This window comes from Brachyistius frenatus, unplaced genomic scaffold, assembly GCF_029030835.1.
Source record: "Brachyistius frenatus isolate BFR_SWC_R1_liver_20210118 unplaced genomic scaffold, ASM2903083v1 Contig_22, whole genome shotgun sequence".
Classification (NCBI taxonomy): domain Eukaryota; kingdom Metazoa; phylum Chordata; class Actinopteri; family Embiotocidae; genus Brachyistius; species Brachyistius frenatus.
The window spans coordinates 5,028,267-5,048,090 of NW_027210621.1; the positions used below are offsets into that span (position 1 = coordinate 5,028,267).

General features: G+C 43.2%; 1 protein-coding gene across 2 annotated transcripts in view; it reads left to right on the forward strand.

Moving 5' to 3' along the window:
* Positions 1-15,843, forward strand: part of gabrb2a (gamma-aminobutyric acid type A receptor subunit beta2a) — a 30,096-nt gene extending 14,253 nt beyond the window's left edge. Inside the window, exons 5-10 of one of the 2 annotated variants that reach the window (XM_069697063.1) lie at positions 7,600-7,682; positions 10,961-11,098; positions 11,265-11,417; positions 13,440-13,684; positions 14,149-14,289; positions 15,427-15,843. In XM_069697063.1, the coding sequence (XP_069553164.1) occupies positions 7,600-7,682; positions 10,961-11,098; positions 11,265-11,417; positions 13,440-13,684; positions 14,149-14,289; positions 15,427-15,783 (1,117 nt within the window). In that variant the 3' untranslated portion in view covers positions 15,784-15,843. The remainder of the gene's footprint in view (positions 1-7,599; positions 7,683-10,960; positions 11,099-11,264; positions 11,418-13,439; positions 13,685-14,148; positions 14,290-15,426) is intronic. The other variant, XM_069697064.1, reaches the window with a different exon arrangement.
* The last annotated feature ends 3,981 nt before the right edge of the window (positions 15,844-19,824 follow it).

The window sequence follows — 19,824 nt, forward strand, 5'->3', positions numbered from 1 at the left end:
GCTGTCGGGACAAACGACCTGCGGTAGCGCTCCTTCCTGCACTGAGGGTGCAGCAGTCTGCCGCTGAACGAGCTGCTTAAAGCTCCTACAGTCTCATGGAGGGGGTGAGAGGTGTTGTCCATGATCGATGTCAGCTTGGCTAACATCCTCCTCTCACCCACCTCCAGAGGACTGTCTAGGACAGAGCTCGCCCTTTTGACTAGTTTGTTCAGTCGTCTCCTGTCCCTCTCTGTGCCTGCGCAGCCCCAGCAGACCACTACATAAAAGATGGCAGACACCACCACAGTGTCGTAGAATGTCCTCAGCAGAGTCCTGCAGACTCCAAAGGACCTCAGTCTTCTCAGGAGATGGAGTCGACTTTGGCCCTTCTTGAATAGGGCATCTGTGACCAGTCCAGTTTATTGTTGAGGCGAACACCCAGGAATTTGTATGTGTCCACAATGTCAATATCTAATCCCTGGATGTTCACTGGTGTAGTTGGTGTTGCCTTCCTGCGGAAATTGATCACCATCTCCTTCGTTTTACTGGCGTTAATCCGGAGGTGATTGAGATCACTCCAGTGTACGAGGTCAGCGATGAGTCCCTGTACTCCAGAGCGTTCCCTTCTGATACGCGTCCAACGATGGCTGTATCATCAGAGAACGTCTGGATGTGGCAGCAGTCAGTGTTGTACCTGAAGTCTGACGTGTACAGGGAGAACAGGAAGGGGGAGAGCACCACATCAGACACACAGTTGTGAAGCCTCACATACTGCGGTCTGTTGGTGAGGTAGTCGACGGTCCATGCAGTCGGGCGGCCGTCGACTTGAACTCCCTCCAGCTCCCTGCAGCTTCCCCCCTAGCAGTGATGGCTGTATGGTGTTGGACGCACTGAAGAAGTCATAGAACATGACCCTCACAGTGCTGCCAGTGTTCTCCAGGTGAGAGAGGGATCTGTGCAGCAAGTAAATGACCGTTGCCTCCACACCAATGCTGCTCTATAAGCGAACTGCAGGGGGTCCAGCGTAGTGCTCACCGGGGGTCTGAGGTAGCATAGAATGATCCTCTCCATCGCCTTCGTCAGGTGGGAGGTTAAGGCTACAGGTCTGAAGTGGTTTGGCTCCTTGGGGTGTGCAGTCTTTGTGACTGTAACCACACAGGAGGTTTTCCAGAGGACCGGGACTCTCTCCAGGCTGAGGCTCAGGTTGAAAATGTGCAGAAGTACCTCACACAGCTGATCTACAAAGTCCCTGAGCAGCCTGGAGCTGATTGCATCCGGGCCTGTAGCCTTCCTCACCTGATCAGGTGGGAGGTGGCTCCTCTTGATCATGATGGGGGGAGGTGTATGACACCTGACTGAGAGTGGAGTGGAGGTGAAGGGTGTGAGGAGGGTGCTATATAGACTTCCATTCAACTTCTCTCATGAAATACAAAGTCAATACATTTTTTCTACAAGTCATTTTAGTGTCATTTGCTAAATTCACTCCTTGTGATCAGTTTTCCGGCAGTCCACCTGAAAATAATTCCATTCATAATCCGATATATAAGACGTGTTGTTTGGGGCATGTCTGTTTGATTGACAGGTCTGTTGTGCAGTCAGGTTTCCCCTATAGGTGGGCGGGCGGCCCATACTGTCCTCAAAGATTAAGATCCACTGCTCCCTGCTCCCCAGCTTGCCCAAATATGGCCAGTTCTGGCTCGGAAATAGCAAGATGGTGACAAACGCAATGCCAGACTTGTGGCTTCAAAATGGCAGTTCACAAACCATTGGGTGGTTGGTTGCCACTTGCTGCAGAAGAGCTTTCCCGGGTCTAAAATGTAACCTTGATGATGCCTTGGTGATGTCATTGGGTTACCTCAGCTTTGACTTGGAGACTTTACACTTTTACCATCAGAAAACACGCAGTTTCAAAACGAGATGTTACAGGGATGAAGAGCCTAACAGAAAGACGCTACTGAGTTGCATTGTGGGAAATGTAGGATCCCATTTTTATGGAGCTTAGCAGTTAAGATATCTCGGCCCGCTTTGACTGCAATTGTGATGAATTTTTAAAAATCTTTATCTGTATCTTTGGAGTTCCCAACTTTATGGAGGTGCTATATTTAATCACTGGATTACCCCCTTAATCCCTTGCAAGGATATGCTTTGCGGTGCATAGCTTGAATTTGATATGCCCTAAAAATGTCAATCAATCCAATAACTACTGCATATACAATGCAGTGACCCTCACATGTTCATTTATTCCAACTGAAACACTTTAAGCTTTTCAAAACTCAACCACTCAATCTGTCTCTTAACAATTTAAAAACACTTTGTGTAATAACTTAGAATTAAACTAAATTCTTCTGCATCATTTCATTAGTTTGTTGCCTTTGTTTAGATGTCTAGTAAACATGTCATGCTATTCAATATCATGTTGTCTTGCTATATTCCTGCATGATGAGCATCAAAAGTAAACATATCATTGGCCTCAGAGGTGAACATGGATTTGTGCTGAACTAACTGAAATTAGCTAACACTGTACCTGGGGAACAGCAGTAGATTAGACTGTTGTTCAGTTTGCAGGAGGCATTAGATGTGTGTGTGTGTGTGTGTGTGTGTGTGTGTGTGTGTGTGTGTGTGTGTGTGTGTGTGTGTGTGTGTGTGTGTGTGTGTGTGTGTGCGTGTGCGTGTGCGTGCGCACGTGCGCACAGGATCTGTGTCTACGGGTGGGTGTGTGTGAGTAGGCGAGTGCTATTTTTGGGGTGCATGTGGAGGAGGAAGGGTGAGGGTGTTGTTTACTCCTTATTCTCTGGATATACAGCGCATCCCAATCCTGCCAAATCCTGGTCTTCAATTACCAGGAGGAGCAGAAAATTACAACAGTGCTCCCAACTGTCACTTTGCAGCTCGGTTTGACTCTCGGGGAGAGGCAGTCTGATCTAATTACCCAGCCCCTGAAAAGGCTCAGCCAATAAGATACCACCCAGGCCGTGAGAAAAAAATAAAAAAACACACACACATAACAGGAAAACACAGACTCAAGTTAGCATTTCATTTTGGGCAGGAAGAGAGGAATAACCAGAGACATTCAGTGCATGACTCCTGATACATGTTGCTCCAAATTCACAGCGAGCAACGCAGAAATAAGACAGAGCCAAAGAAAGAGAAAGAGACGTGAAGGTCAGACTTCATTCAAAATGGAGAAATTATTAGGATCCCCCCACACCCCAACCCCACCCCCTCCCTCCTCTCTCTCTCTCTGTGAATATTGTAACTGCTTTTGTGAGAGGACATATCCTTGTGCTGTGGAGACTGACGTCGTCTTTTGTCAGGGTGAGGAGTGGTCCACTCTGCAGCTCAGTAGATGATGTTCTACGGCCAGGAGGAGAGAGCTGCCTTTTTTCCCCACTCTGTCAATACTGTCAATAAGATCACCTTCAAAGTTATCTATCGCTTTCTGAAGTTACTGATCAGGCAGGACGCTTTGTATGCTGCATGTGCCTTTATTTTGAAATGAAGAGCCCTCTCCTTTGACTGGGCATGCTTTGGCACACATAGGAGCCTTTCTGTTGTGACTGCAGACATTTTATTTTCAAATCTGGCAACAATGCCTTAGCAGGGAGAGACAATCCTGCGTGCATTTCTTCAGCTCAACATGAGCTCTCTATCCAAAATGGAGGAAACCTCTCCATCTTAATTTTAACTTCTAAAATAATGATTCTGCTCTCATGTCAGTCTGCACAGCATTTGCATTTGCAACCTGCAAAAATCTCCTTCTGCATTCGGTCTCTGCTGCGATGCTCCCTCGAAATTAGATTCTGTCTGGGAATTCGTGGTGGTTGTGTTATGTCCGTAAACAAGGTCATTTGGAATAAAGGTGCACAGGCTGCCTTAGGGGGGGTTCACACACACACACACACACACACACACACACACACACACACACACACACACACACACACACACACACACACACACACACACACACACACACACACACACACACACAGACTCAGACACACAGACAGAGAGAAGAGAGAAGAGAGAAGAGAGAGGGAGAACCCAGGCTGAGGGAACATGCACAAAAAAAACAAAAAACAGCCTTTTTTAGAACTTCATGTCCTATTAGCTCCGACGCAAAGCAAATGTAGCGTGTTTGAATCTGCGTGATCTGCTAGCACACGGCCTCTCCGCCGGCAGGTTGGGACGAGAGAGAGGGACTGGCCCTGATGGTGATGAAGAGCAAACAAGCCTCTGCTTCATGATCACTGCTGCCGCTGTTGCTGCTACTGCAAAGGTCCACGGCAGACTCTCGCTGCAGTGGAGATGACGAAGAGGAGGAGGAGGAGGAGAGGCAAAGACGGGGAGGGAATCCTGCAGAGAAACCCTCATCCGTTTCTCCTCCTCGCTCATTATTAGAATTTTACTAATTGTTAGCGTGGGTATCGGACATGCTCACTCGGCCACGGGATGCAGATGCAGCTCTTAATCAGCAATGCAGAGTCTCAGACAAAAAAAAAAGCTCCGAGACTTCTGCTGATGATGTAGGTGGGCTATAAATAGGCTGTTATTTTTACCCCTGCCATTTTGGCCTCATTTCTGCTTTTCCCCTGTGCTTCCTGTGCCACCATGATGATTTAGTGGTGGTGATGGTGATGATGGTGAGTGATGAGTGCCTGCCCGGTGAGCACAACATCCCAGTAAGTTGTGGCCATAAAAGGGATAAACTAGGACAGAAATGAGACTCCTGTGTTAATCCCCCAGTGCACCATGGCCCTGCTAACTGGCTCTTACATAAGAGCCCAGAGAAAAAGGAGGCAGAGCGAGAGTGAGACGGAGAGCCTGAGTGTGGGAGAAGAACACTGTGAGTCTCCACAACTCAAAAATGAAATCCCAAACTTGCCAGGCTAGGCCCAGGGGAGCTGCACGTCTTATGTCGAAATATTTCAAATAAACTTTTGCTGTTAATTATTAAAGACAAAGAACTCTTCAAGACATGTTTGTAGATTTGATGAAGTTAACAGAGGAAAGCTATTGTGATTTAGTTTTTGGTGCCACAGTATCCCTCAGCTCCACAGCACAGCAGTTTTGCTGAGCAGGAAGAAGATTTTAAACATTTCTAAAATGTGTGAACTGAAATCTTTTTTTTTACGAACTTGAAAGTGGACACCACTTTTCATAGAATTTTGTTTTCTTTTTTGAGCTGTGTGTGTGTATATGTATCTGTATTTATATCTATATATCTTTATAGATATATATATGTAAATATATAGATAGAATAATCTATATATCTTTATGTGACATATTGTCTGGATGTATTATTATGATTTTTGAAACAATTAGATCACGACCTTCCTGCTTTTTTGATGAAAAGAATCTCAACTCATTTTCCACAAAAATGATTTATATCATGATCAAATATATTTTAATCATGATATTTTTTTTATCAGTCCTGCATCACAGAATTACATATTCCATGATAAAGTATTTTATTATTATCTCCCCATTTAGTAAGCAATATTTGTGTATTTCTTCTAGTTTTTCTTTCTTAAATAATTTTCCTTTCCAATGAGATTATTTTGTACCCATTAGAAACCAATATATTTAAAACATTTTTGTAATTAATATCAATATTTTCTGTAATACAGAAAGACAGAATAAAACAATTTAGGACAATACTATAATACAAACATTGTATATTATCTCATTACAGTTGCACATTTCTTTCACTTGAATTAAGAAAATTAGACTCAGAATTCAACAGAATAAAATGAAAACATTACCTAATAAAATAAAAAATGTCTAGGCATAATGATGTCTACTGGTCGGTTCAGGTCTGAGTGCTCGCAGGGCACTTTCATTGAATAAATGGACAACTAAAGTAATAAATTGATGAAGTAACAGTAACCAGCTACGACAAAGGAAACCCGCGGTTACAACGAATGCTTCAACCTATACTGGGAATTGTCCCACAGGCTGCTATTATTAATAATGGTCGCATGACGCTATCATGTTTTATATCAATCAGTGTGTGTGTGTGTGTGTGTGTGTGTGTGTGTGTGTGTGTGTGTGTGTGTGTGTGTGTGTGTGTGTGTGTGTGTGTGTGTGTCTGTGTGTCTGTGTGTCTGTGGGTTTGGCTTACATGTCTGGGATGCTAGATTTAGTCCGTGTAGTTAAATTGTGTGTCCAGTGTCTCAGACAGCCTCAAGGGCTTGCCACGGCCGGGTGCCAGCCCGTCTCAGCTCTGGCCAACTTGTCATGTGTAACAGGAAGTGCGTTGCTCTGAGTGAACCTGTCGGACGCGGCTGGCCCACACTGGGCGGCTCTTTGTTGCAGGGTTGCGTGACCAGAGGTCGAACCCGGCTTTGTTTTTATCTCTTTATGTGATAAAAAATAAAACCAGTGGAGTCTCCCACTTCTATACCAAATGCAGTAATAATTTGAGACACTATGTATTAATCTTAATAGTATGCTGTTTTTAGAAGAAGTAAATGCACTTCATTGTTCAGTAAATGATGCAATACAGGCACAGAATGTGGAGGACATAGTAAAAGACAAAATATTTTTCCAAATGTTTACTCATGTCTTTTGAAGATTTTATGGAGGCGTCAGAGTCAGATATTATATAATAACTGATTGGCGAGTTCATTTTCTTCATGCTTTGCATTGTGGGACAACAATGTAAATGAACAGCACTCTTTAAGAAAAGAAAAATGTTTAGTATGCGTGTTCTCCTTTATAGTGTGCTGTACATGTAGTTTTGCAATGGGAACACAATACATACTCAAAACTCGCTTATAATTAGCTTGTATGGACTTTGGACACATGTAGCACAAGTGCTAAAAAAGCTATAAATGCTGCAAACCAGAAAGCTATTGCTTCTGTCACGTCACTGTTCAGGGCTCAGAGGATTCCTGGATGTCTGTTGGTAAACAAGAATCTACATGAATTCATTAATTTGTTTAACCTTTATTTATACAAATTGGTGAAATGAGAGGACAATAAAATAAAAAGCAAAAATGCAAAATTTACATGAACATCAAATCCTATCTAATTACAAAAACTGTAAGGATAAAATGAAAAAAGAGTAAATAGGGCATTCAATCAGCAGTGAACTGGACTAAAAGACTGAACCTATCCTTAAAGAAGAGAGAGGATTTTTTTTTTTTGTAGCATCATGTTTGTAGCCAGCACTTATAGTTGGGACCCAGTGGAGAAGTTATACCACAGCAGGAGGTTTATTTTGAGGCCCTCAAAACAGGAACTTAACTCGAAAAGGGCAGACAGAGCCGACCTACTGGTAAACTGTTTTTATCTACTTAATTTTTTCATCTCAATCTCTCGTCCAAATTACAAAAAGCTTCTTTTAGGGAGATTTTCTCAGATCCGGCAAACAGCATTTGATATGGAGTTCATATTGATGCACATATTTGATGCCATTTTCCATTTCGTCATATTACATTCGGAGGAATACTTCCACGTCAGGTGCTCCTTAGTTATAGAGGTTTGTCATCATCCTGCTGTGATGGGCACGTCGTACTTGGTGGTGAAGGTCAAATAAAATTAGCTGGGCTGCTCACGGCTGCCTCGACCAGTTCTGCCATGAATCCTGTATTTTTCATCCCTGTCTGTGTGTAGGATCACCACAACTGCAGCCTGCATGATGGACCTGCGCCGCTATCCTCTAGATGAGCAAAACTGCACCCTGGAGATCGAAAGCTGTAAGTACCGTTGTCCCTGACAACCAGCTCTCACACCCACACACAGACGTAGAATTAAACAGATCCCACGTACGCATGCAGCTCTGAAATCCAGTTAAAAACAGTCTGTCGGCCCACTGGCACCAAGGTAGAAGGTAAGGTGATAAGACTGGATGTAAAATGCTGAGAAAGGCTGATGAGATATCAAGAGATAAGCATCAAGAAGAGGAACATCACTAATGGCTCAGTGACTGATAACATCCAGCCTAATTAATTCAACTCCAACTGCAGTGGCTTCCCAAGGCGTGGAGGAGCCTGATTAGGTCCAGTGTTTCAGGGGTGTGCTGATAGCGGATGTTATGTGCTGCTTTCTCCCGAAACTGCCTCCATGTTTGTACATTACAAAGAGCTCATTTCACATGGAGTTTGTAATTGTACGTGATCCAGTGCTCTCGAGACGAGGGAGTGAGGGAGAGTGGAAGAACATGAGAGAGAAAGTCGAGGTCCTCTGCGTGTTTTATCTGGGTCCCTGGAGAAAAGGATTATGGGGTTGGGATGTGGTGTAGGGCTCAGTCTTTCCGGGTTTGATCACACTATTGCCAGCAGCGTTAAGCAGCACAAAAACAGTGCGGGTCAGAACCGCCCCTCACTGCTCCTCTCCCATTATGCTCGCCATCGCTCTCTCTTTCTGTTTCTCATCTCCTTTCTTTGCACAGTCTCATCCTCTTCTTCTTTTCTTTTTTTTCCCTCTCAGCCTTTCTATCTCTCTCTCCATCACTCAAGCGCTCTTTTTTTTTCCTCCTCTCTCAGGCAGCCCAATACAAAATATGCACACACACACACACACACACACACACACACACACACACACACACACACACACACACACACACACACACACACACACACACACACACACACACACACACACAGCTCCAGTTTTGATCACCAGGCAGTATCTGCTCTCATATGGATTAACTGGCAACGGTTTTAACGTTGGAATTGCTTCATGCCAGAGCATGCTATTTTATTCAGACTAATGAGCCCAGAGAACTCTCACTTCCCTTGATAAACTTGATGCATTTTTAACAGACACAGGTCTTAAAACCCCAGATCCCCCAATACATCAGCAGCTCAGGCCACTGGTCTCTCACGCTGGGCTGCACTGAGACATAAATCATTCCTACTGCTCTTAATACTAAAGATCTATCACACATGTACAAATACAAATACACATCGACACACTGTTTGCATACGTTACCTCTTATTGCACTGTCTCTCTTCATGGGCTCACATGACAGCCCAGGATGAGTACCCTGATGTAATACATTGACATCTTTCAGAAAAACCTACAGAGACAATTGTCTGAAACTAATGGAGCTACACACCCACCGACCAGTTATCTACAGGCCATAAACTGTTCCCTCACAACGCTTCTCATATCTAAACCAACAAACAAACAAACAAGAAATGCATTAAAAAAAAATGCCATGAGAAGAACAAATAATTTATACTACTAACAACTAGTGCTTCTGTAGCCTCAAACTAGTTTAGCCCTCTGGGCCAAAGAGCTCCTTTATTGTCCAAAATCTGCTAAAACACACCAGTGAGCCACACTGCTGCACCGGTTGATGTGTTCCTTCACGACCACGAACACACCTTGTAGTTTATTTTGAGTCAGTCCCACATGCTCTATCCTGCTGCACCAAGTGTGTTGCAAAAACTCAACAGACGTGGAAATCCCTCCTGTTTGTTGACCCTGAGCTACAGGGTCCAGCCTATTTTAAAACAAAAACTATACATTTAAGTGCACCATTACCTCAACTGTCAACGATGCAGGATTTACACCCTCAGACCAACATCAGAGATAGAAGCCCTACTTCACAGCAGGGAAAGCACAGGTATAAATAATAGAATGAATGATGGCTGTTCATTTCCTGAGCCCTGGTTTTGTGCATACAGGCTCATGCAGAAGGAAGCCATTGCTGATATTATTAGTAACACCTGTGCTTCTCCTACTCTGACAAATCAAAATGTCTGCTGTGAAAAAGGCCTGTGGGTGAAGCTGGCTGCCTGTCCGACCAATAACAACCCAACGTGAGCGCTCATGACTAACTTCACCTTGAATGTCAGCGCCATAGCAACAAAGAATTTTGTGTTAATTTTTAAAAATCAAAGCCTTGGAGTTTAATTATTCATCACATCTGAATAGGTCACTGCCTCTATTTTGAGTGTGAGGCAGACAAAGTAGAACTCGGAGCAGAGAGATGGCTGCTCCCTGTTTGCCTGTGACGCTGCTCTAGTCAGAGGCAGACAGCCTGCAACACAACAGCCCACTGAGTGCTCCTGCATTGGTTTCAATCAATGTGCAACAAACACTTGCACAAACATGGAAATGTTTTGAACATGAAAGTCACAAATACCAAATATTCATCATTCTTTTCTAGGCACTGAGTTTCTTCTTTGTCGCTGCAACACCTATAGTAGAGCTCCATTCATTTGCATGTTTGCAGTTATGTAGAAATTCATTTTCTACTTTACACTAATAAGCTTAAGGGAAGTTTTCAGGCTTTTTACTTGTAACTGTCTCACCACACACCTTTTTTCAGATTCTATTGCTTTTTCAAAGGACTGTGTTTTTCAGTAATGCCAGTGATTCTCAACAGCACACAAATATATCATAAACTAGTTTACTCCTTGCAGTTACAGTCTTTGTTTCAAGTTGGTGGAAATAGGTTATGAAAGCAAACCTGCTAGAGACAGCAATCCATCTCAGTGAATATTGTTTTATGAAAGTTACTTGTTTGTGTTGGCGATGTAGTCGAGAAAAAGAACAGAGACCTTTTTGATAACTCTTCTTTCTTGGACGCTCTAACATACAAAATTTTTGAATATTTTATATATTATAATTGATTAACTGGGGGATTTTAAATGTGTGCATGCTTTATGATCCCCAAGCTTTTTGGCTTGTGGACCTTCAAGTCAAATTGCAACCCCTCTTCAAAGTTTTAATTTCTAATTAAAGTAATTGAAAATTTGTCTAAGCCTGAAAACTATCCTTTTTCCCAAGAATATAGCTTAGATGTATTTCCTTCCCTTTTTTCAAAACTTCATCATCTTGTGACCCCTAAAATATAAACTGAATGGTGATTGCCGCTCTAGAAAATGGTGAGCATCACTTGTAGTGAATGGGCTAAAACAGACAGAACCCCTTACACTGCACTATGCTAGGACATAATAAAGATCATTAATGGGTAATGATCATGTTTCTCTGAGTGTCCGGGCTTTCTCCTCTACAGACGGATACACCACAGATGATATCGAGTTTTACTGGCGAGGTGGAGACGGCGCCGTGTCCGGGGTCGACAGAATAGAGCTGCCGCAGTTCTCTATTGTCGACTACAAACTCATCTCCAAGAATGTGGTCTTCTCGACAGGTACACACCACGACAGTCAGCGGGGTCCTTTGACTCTGTAGGAGCAGGGTTTTACCTTTAGAGGGTTTATTTTAGACATATACGGCAGCCTCCCCAGTGTCAAGGAAAACTTTGCTGTGGAAATTCTATTTCTATCCAACTTCCTCTCTCCCTGTGCCTCCTTCAGGTTCCTACCCCCGCCTGTCCCTCAGCTTCAAACTGAAGAGGAACATTGGCTACTTCATCCTGCAGACATACATGCCTTCCATCCTGATTACCATCCTCTCCTGGGTCTCCTTCTGGATCAACTACGATGCATCGGCTGCCAGAGTGGCCCTGGGTAGGATCGCCTCGCCTCTGCTCAGCAGTGACCCTGAGAAATAACCCAAAGCCAAATGATAACAGACCATGAAAAGAGCCATTTAACATACATTGAGCCTTTTACATTTCCACGTGCTTTCGTTCTGTGCATTATTGTGTCTGTAATGAGCCTGATGTTTTCACTCTTTATTTTTCCCACATTTAATTTTTTTCTCATTAGCTCTAAGCATGTGAGTGATAGCAGTGTGTGATAGGCTGCCTGGCTAAATGTCTGTTGTTCAGAGATGACTATATGCATGACTCATGCAGAGCAAGAAGCGCTGCCGCTCGACCTTGAAGCGTGCTGTCTTTCTCTCTGCCTGTCTGTCTATCGGAGCCTCTCACTGGCCGGAGATCCAAGTTTATCGGAGCCAGATCGCAGCTGAATTATAGCCGAGCGAAATCTGGCAACATTCGCTAAAACGCATCTTACAAATTGGAGTTAATGTTTTTAAACCAAAGTCAAACTAGCGCATTGGCAGCAGAAGCAATGGCTCTGAGCTTTATGTGTGTCATTCTTGTCACACACCATTTGTTTTATGAGGTGGGACACAAGCAGGTTGGAGCCCCAGACAGCTCGTTCGAAGGGTAACATGATTTAAAGATGTGCCTGCTCGCAGCGTCCTGAGAACGTGTAGGGAGCGAGTGCAGCCAATGAGAGATGAGGCTCCATGCTACAGTGCCACTGCTGGCTGCTGGGTTATTTATAAAACGTGTGAATCTGACCAAATGCAGATTGTGCAGGCAGATGACTAATGTATCAAACACAATGCGTGTATGTCAAAAAAACAGGTGAATCGTGCTGTGACTAATAGCAGATGTTTACAGTGGCAACGTGGTGCTTTTTATACGGCCTACAGTTTGTTCTGTGTCCGTTTGGAAACATGATTGGATGGAAATTATCAAATGATCTCATGAAACACACACAAGTTCAATCTCAGGAGGTTTTTAGGGATTTTTCTTTTCCGTTGGGGTCGCATTTTTTCAGGCCTGTCTGTTAAATATGTCACAATGTACATGTTAAACATGAATACTCACATATCCTTTGAAGATGAGCACCTGATCTCCGTTATGATGTGCAATTTCCGATTGGACAATTTCCAATGAAGCAAAGATTCCCTTGTTCACTCATTTTGGTACCACGGATAAAACAGACACTCAATAACGAACAGTATTTTTAAAATGCATGGCAAAGCATTGTAGGATCAACTGTGGAAAGTTCTGTACACCAGAACGGCACATAGATACGTTTACACACGAAGAATCTAGACCCTCAAATCAAATTTCAGACTCTGACTTTAGCACATTACATTGTGGATGGAGAAGGATTTCGGATTCGAGTTTACAGCCATGCTAGCGACTGTTTGAGGCTGCAGCCTCCTTACTCTGTTTAGGGTCCTCAGATCAGTGTGCTAATGTGCTCACAGTGATGACACTAACGTGCCAAATTTAATGTATTGATCATCTTAGTTTAGCACAATGCTAACCTGTAACAGAGCGCCATTACCCTTACTACAAAGTAGGTACAGCTACAGATGATGCGAGTGTCAATAGCTTTCCAGGAATTTGTTCATAAAGTTTTGGAGAAATTAAATGTTTGACCTGTTGCTGGAAATTATAAATTAATGAATCAGATAAAACAATATAATTCAACCTGAGGGGGAAATTAATGTTTGACCGAGATTTAATAGCAACCAAAATAGCTGACATGAGACATTTCACTCAAAATCACTGATGCATACTCGAGGAAAAGTCACAAGATCACCAACGTTCGGAGGATTCATCCTTCGAGGACCTGGAATGTATGAACAAAACTTCAGCTCAACCCCTTCTGATAGCGGTTGTGTTGTGGACAGATAGCTGTGCTGTTCACCTTGTTTGAAATCTGATCCAACTTCAAGTTAAACTGACAAACTTTTCTTTTGCAGTACAGGTGATGGTAAAAATGACTTGCAGCGTCTGAAGACTTTCTCTCTAAATTTGTGACTCCACTGACCTCCAGGAATCACCACGGTGCTGACCATGACCACCATCAACACCCACTTGCGAGAGACGCTCCCTAAGATCCCCTACGTGAAGGCTATTGACATGTACCTCATGGGCTGCTTTGTGTTTGTCTTCCTGGCCCTGCTGGAGTACGCCTTCGTCAACTACATCTTCTTCGGCCAGGGCCCCCAGCGGCAGAAGAAGGCGGCTGAGAAAGCAGCCACGGCTAATAATGAGAAGCTGAGACCCGACACCAACAAGGTACGTGTGCAGGGGAGCGTCCTCTGGAGGTATCTGTGCTGTCTGTTAATGTGTGTGTTTGTTTCTGTGGGAGCAAATGACTTCTTCTCCTCTCAAGGTCAATGTGATGCTGTGATCAATGCTTGATGTCCTTTACCAGCACTCTTTACTCCTGCTCTAGCTCTCCACTGCTCACTGGTGTAGCCTTGTGTATCAACTTTATTACTCAGACTAGGATCTGAAAGAGTGAATGCAGAAGCAATGACTGGCTTGTGCTTGATATCCATATTTCTGTGTCTCCCAAAGGGCAAGGCGCCTCGGAAAAATCACTGGCTGCGGTGCCAAAAGCCTTCTTTTTAAATTTTATTCAGCTGCTAAAGTTAGCAAGAACAACGACAACATAAAAAAATAAAACACCCTTTCCTTCTGAGTGTGGCAAGCTACGATTTCCCCTAAGTAACAGTGCTGATTTTGTATGCTTGCAGTGGCTGGTGGGAAATGTAGTTCAGAGAGATGATGCTCTGTATGCCAGAATGAAACAGAGGGAAATTGACGCATATGACTCGATGTGGGATCCCATCTTTGTGGACGATGCCGCATTAGGACTAGGCGAGCAAAGAAATAAGGTACTGGAGGTTTTGAAAGTCAAAACTAACAATGTCATCAATCTGAATCAATCCAGATCAGAGGAAAATGCTGTAGTTTCTGTGCATTTCTTTGATTTTTATAGATTTTTAAGGCAACCTTGATCATCACTCCCACCATTGTGTTTTTTCCCTCTCTTGGTTTGCTCTTCATGCATTTTCCTGACAAACATGGCTTAGCAGTTTGATTTCTGCAGGCATTAATTTAACCTTAACTTGGGCTGTACATTTGAATTAATGGGAAATGACAAAGAAAACATCAGTAGCTTCTCCTACAATGATCATTCAGATACAAATACTGTACAATCTCTACGGCAATTGATGTCTTAAAACTTAGTGAAGCAACTGAAAAAAATAATGAATCGTCAGATAAGAGAAAGAAATCATTTGCAGTTTGATGAACAGCACCAACTAAGTGGCTTTGCTTCAAAGTGAGTTACGCAAAAACAAGAAAATACATCAAGCTGACATTTACAGCAGGACGGGATTGGATTATAGGGATGTTTTTCCTCAGAAGTCAGGCTATGGATGAAGAAATGTTGATCCGAATTCACTTCCCACAACGTCTTTCCTGACCTGCCCCGAACCTTTTAGCCTCTCCTCCATCTTTGCAAAGTCCTTACTATTTCTCTCAACCTTCTCCTGTCACATTTTGTTTTCCTTTGCTTTCTCTTTTTTCTTTATTTTCTTTTTTTAATTCAGTTTGTCTTGTGAATCGACAGAATTTTAACCACACTCTGGTTGAAATTCTGAGATGACAATAAAGATTTCTCCATGAGAGTTAGTTTGTGGAGTGCGTTGTGCTCTTCCAGGAATGTTATCTCATAGTCTTGTGGTTGTATTATCATTCAGATATTGATTGACAGATGATCAATGATTTATTTAGTGTTTTTTCAAGTGCTTAAGATTTTTTCCTCAATGTAAGTAATACAAGTTTTGACTCATTTACATTACCCATTCTAGCACCTCATCAATATTTTTACACAGTAAATTACTTAATTATCATTACAGCTACACTTGTTTTGAATTATAATCTTGTTAGACTCAGTTTAAACACCCTTAGATTTCCCCTTGGCAGTAACTTCTCATGGCTCCACCTGTTTTTGCGCCTTCACACAGATGACCCCCGACGACAACATCCTGTTCAGCACCCTGGAGATGAAGAACGAGATGGGTGGTGCCGGGGATCTGTCCCGGAGCCTGGGAGCACCCGGAGACCCCCGCAACACCATGCTGGCCTATGATAGCTCAACACTGCAGTATCGCAGGGCAGCCATGGCCCGCCAGAACTATGGCCACAGCGCCTTGGAGCGCCACGCCCAGAAGAAGTCACGCCTACGGAGACGGGCCTCCCAGCTCAAGGTGAACATCCCAGACCTGTCCGACGTGAACTCTATTGATAAGTGGTCAAGGATGATCTTCCCCACTGTCTTCTCCTTCTTCAACGTGGTCTACTGGCTCTACTACGTCCATTAAACCCGGCGGAGTCCGACCGCCAGCTCGTGGCAGGCATGTAAAGAAGGGGGTTGGGGAGGGAGGGGAAGATGAAAGAAATCAAGAAAGAAAGATGACGTGAGAGAGAGAGAATGAGAGGTGAACAGTGCACCGACTTTTTTTTAGCTGGTTGGTTTTAGAGAATGCAAAGACTTTTAGATGGACTGCAGCAGCACCCAACACTTCAGTCAGCAGTGACTCTTTTAGGATTTGGGAAACACCTTAAAACGACTGACAAGCACTCGAAAAAAAGAGGAGCGAGTTTGAAAAAGACAGAAATGGTGCCTGTTCCAGAATTTCAATATATCACTAATATTTGTCATTCGTAGCTTACTCTCTGTGGATCAAATATTTATGCTTGTGTTTGCATATACTTTAAGGATTTCTTTTGTTTAGTATCTATTTACTTCGTAGCCGAGCTGTCTGCATCCAGGAAAGCTTTATAAATGATTTTAAAGGAGTCATCCTTGATAGTCTATTTTCCTATAATTACTGTATATCAAAAACATCCTTTAAAAGCATGCTTATGTTTGATTTCATTTGCATCTCAGTCATGATGATGATGATGGAGCGCAAAGCATTTTAGTTGTACTAGTTGAGGTTATTCTGTCAGTTGAAGTTTGCAGCTTTGGCGTGGCGCGGCCCACCTGGGTGGATGGTTTGAGCATCGCTGGATGACAACAGGTGGACAGCAGGGGGCGCTCTCCTCTCTGCACGTCCTATGTGGGGCTTTACTTGTACCAAGGCTGAACAGAAAAAACAGCTTCCTCAGTTGTTAAAAGTCCTACATGATCTGGTGAAAGAGCAGAACTGTGGACGCTGACGCTTTGGCCAAGTTTATGTTTTGCTTTCGCTGTGCTGACTAAAGTCCATTTCACCACGTGTATTTTCCTTTCTTTTTTTTATTTATTTGTTTGAAGAGAACATTCGACTCCGTACTTTCTGCCATCGTGCGAGGAGCTTCAGAGGCGGAGAATGGCTTTAACACGACCTGAGCTGGTGTAAGAACTTTTCTGATGAGCTGAGTTTCATTGCAACCAGAGTTGCTGCATAAATATGGCAATCCACAATCATCCTTATCAGTAGAATTGAATGATAGAAGTATGATGCGTTCCATTGTGATTAGGTTTCTGTTTTGAAAAACTGTAGATAAAACATAAATCATGTTTAAAGAAAAAGAGATGATTCATTTTTATAAATCAATACTCACATTATTGTGTAAATATTATGCATTTATTCTATTTAAATGGGTCTTTGTTGTTGTTTTTGCAGTTGAATTACAGATCAAATGTTCCATTCAGTCAAAAAAAGAAATGAGCAATTCAAGTGAGGAAAAAAGAAAAACACAATTCACAACTTTGCTGACTCTGTACTTTTGGGACTTTTCTCTCTTTTCTTTCTTTTTAATGGACTCTAAAAGCATCTACTTGCTGAAACTAAAGCACTTCCAGACACCAGTGACTTTTGGGTCAATGTTTTGCTCTCCAGAAATGACTTAACAAGGACCCCACTATCCAGGCATTGAAGTCAGGCATATTTTGTACAAAGTTTCTGTAAATTCCAATTGTAATATTTCATAATGACTGTAAATATCTTGTGTAATGATTGTCAGCAATTATGAAGATGTATCTAAATTCAATTAAAACTCAATTCAGTCTATCACTTCAATAACAGAGTACATGGGTGGCAGTTTTATGTGTCCTGTGTGGAAGCGAGGATGATTGCTGACTGTCAGGCTCATGGCTGATTGAGTGTCTGAAAGAACTAATGAACAACTAAACCCGACACAGGGAATGAGTAGGCAAGCGAGAGGAGCAAATGTAGGGGTGAAGAGAGAGATGAGCGCTGCAGCTGGGGACTATTGGCTGCATAATGGATGGAGAGGCAGAGGAGTTGGAGCAAGAGGTGGTGGTCTGGGCTGACTGTGATGGGCTTGGCCGGGGTTTGAGCAGGGCCGAGCTCGACCCCGGCCTCAGGGGACATTAACGCAGAGAGCCATAGATATGGAGGCACTCTGCGGACTCAACTGTGGCCCTCTGGCTGCAGGGGCCAAAGCGCCTACTACAAAAAAAAAAAAAAAAGACAGGAAGAGAAAGAAAACAAAGGCCAAGAAAGAGAGTGATCCATCCATGCATGTCTCAACCTCTATCTGCATCCTCCCTTCACTCAGCAAACCGACTGCACTCTGCGCTGCGCTCACTTCTTGACCTGACCACTTAAACGGATGCTAGTGAATATTTGATGGTGTAAAACACTGAATATTTCATTTTTAAAAAGCGATTTTGTTCTAGCAGGGACTAATGTGCAGCTAATGTTTGACTTTGAACTTAGAGGACCAGATAACACAATGAGATACCAACTGAGGAAATACCCGTTGAACATTATGAATTAGAAATAAAGGATATAAGCAGGAAATTTGGGTTTTGACTTTGTTATATGGCCCAAATACAAAAAAAACCTTGAATATACAGAAGGAGGCTTTTGTCATTAAGCTCAGGAAAATGGAGGACAGATGAACACGTAACAGAGACAGACTGCTCGTGTTTTATAGCTGGAGAGATCCAATCATGCTAGGACTGTGCCTGTGTGTACATATGTTAGTGTGATGCTGAGAGTAAAAACTACGTGCAAAAAAAAAGGGGGAAATTGGTGTAAAAAGTGATGTAATGTGACGTGTAACCTTGTTCCAGGTTCCTCCATGCAGTGGTAAAAATCAGCTCGACACCACTGTTTCACCTCAGTGTAACAGATGTATCAATTCACGACAGTAGACAGATGGTTTGTGCTAAATTGGCCCTTTTTCTCTGTCTTTCTCTCTCTTTCTTTTTCTCTTTTTCTCTTTCTCTCTCTCTCTCTTTCTCTTTTCAAAAAGGGCATTAGTGCTGACATGTAAGAAGGAGGGTGAGAGAGAGACAGATGCTTTCTACTTTGTAGTGTTTCCATGTCACTGGCGTAATTAGCAATGCACTGACTTCTGAATCATGTGGATGCGTGTGTTAGAGTTCCAAGAGTGTGTTTTGTGTGTGTGTGTGTGTGTGTGTGTGTGTGTGTGTGTGTGTGTGTGTGTGTGTGTGTGTGTGTGTGTGTGTGTGTGTGTGTGTGTGTGTGTGTGTGTGTGTGTGTGTGTGTGTGTGTGTGTGTGTGTGTGTGTGTGTGTGTGTGTGTGTGTGTGTGTGTGTGTGTGTGTGTGTGTGTGTGTGTGTGTGTGTGTGTGTGTGTGTGTGTGTGTGTGTGTGTGTGTGTGTGTGTGTGTGTGTGTGTGTGTGTGTGTGTGTGTGTGTGTGTGTGTGTGTGTGTGTGTGTGTGTGTGTGTGTGTGTGTGTGGACTCACAGCTGCTCCACTGTGAAGTCGAGGTGCCAACCGAGCCAAACCCAGCCAGAGCTGACTGGGACGGGTGAACAGGTTGAGTCTGCCACAGTCTCATCACGCCACTCCCCTGCTATGCACATATTTGATGGAAAAACACACCGAGCGGCGCAGGAGAGATGAACCCCGTCCAGTCATCTGTTCACACACCAAACAGGACATGACTTTTGATTGGTAATGAATCCCCTTGAAGGTCATGCATGTTCTCCTTAAAAGCGGAAGATAAAAATCCTTCCCTCTCTGTGTGCTGTGTATTAAATCCCAACCAGGTACATATATTCACACACAATACATGACTGAATCAATGCAAATCAGGCATCTTTAAACAGGTTTGGCAGCCTGCTCTAGATAAGGCAACATATGTCAACATGAGGAAGTGGAAAGCATCCTACATGCATGCCATCTGTGCAAGAAGCTGCTTTGTTGTAGTCCACCATACAGAAGAGTTTCACGCGCATGCACTTAAACAGATTCCTTCACCCAGTTCTGCACGATCAACGGGCAAATCTGAACATTTTACAAGCATCTGTCCTCCTCAAGTGGTGAAAAGAAAGTCTTCTCAAGTCTACCTGTCAAGCCTGTGCAGCTGACGTCTGACCTTTCAACAACAGAAGTGACCATTTCTTGCATGCACCAATAAAGAGCCTCACTATCGG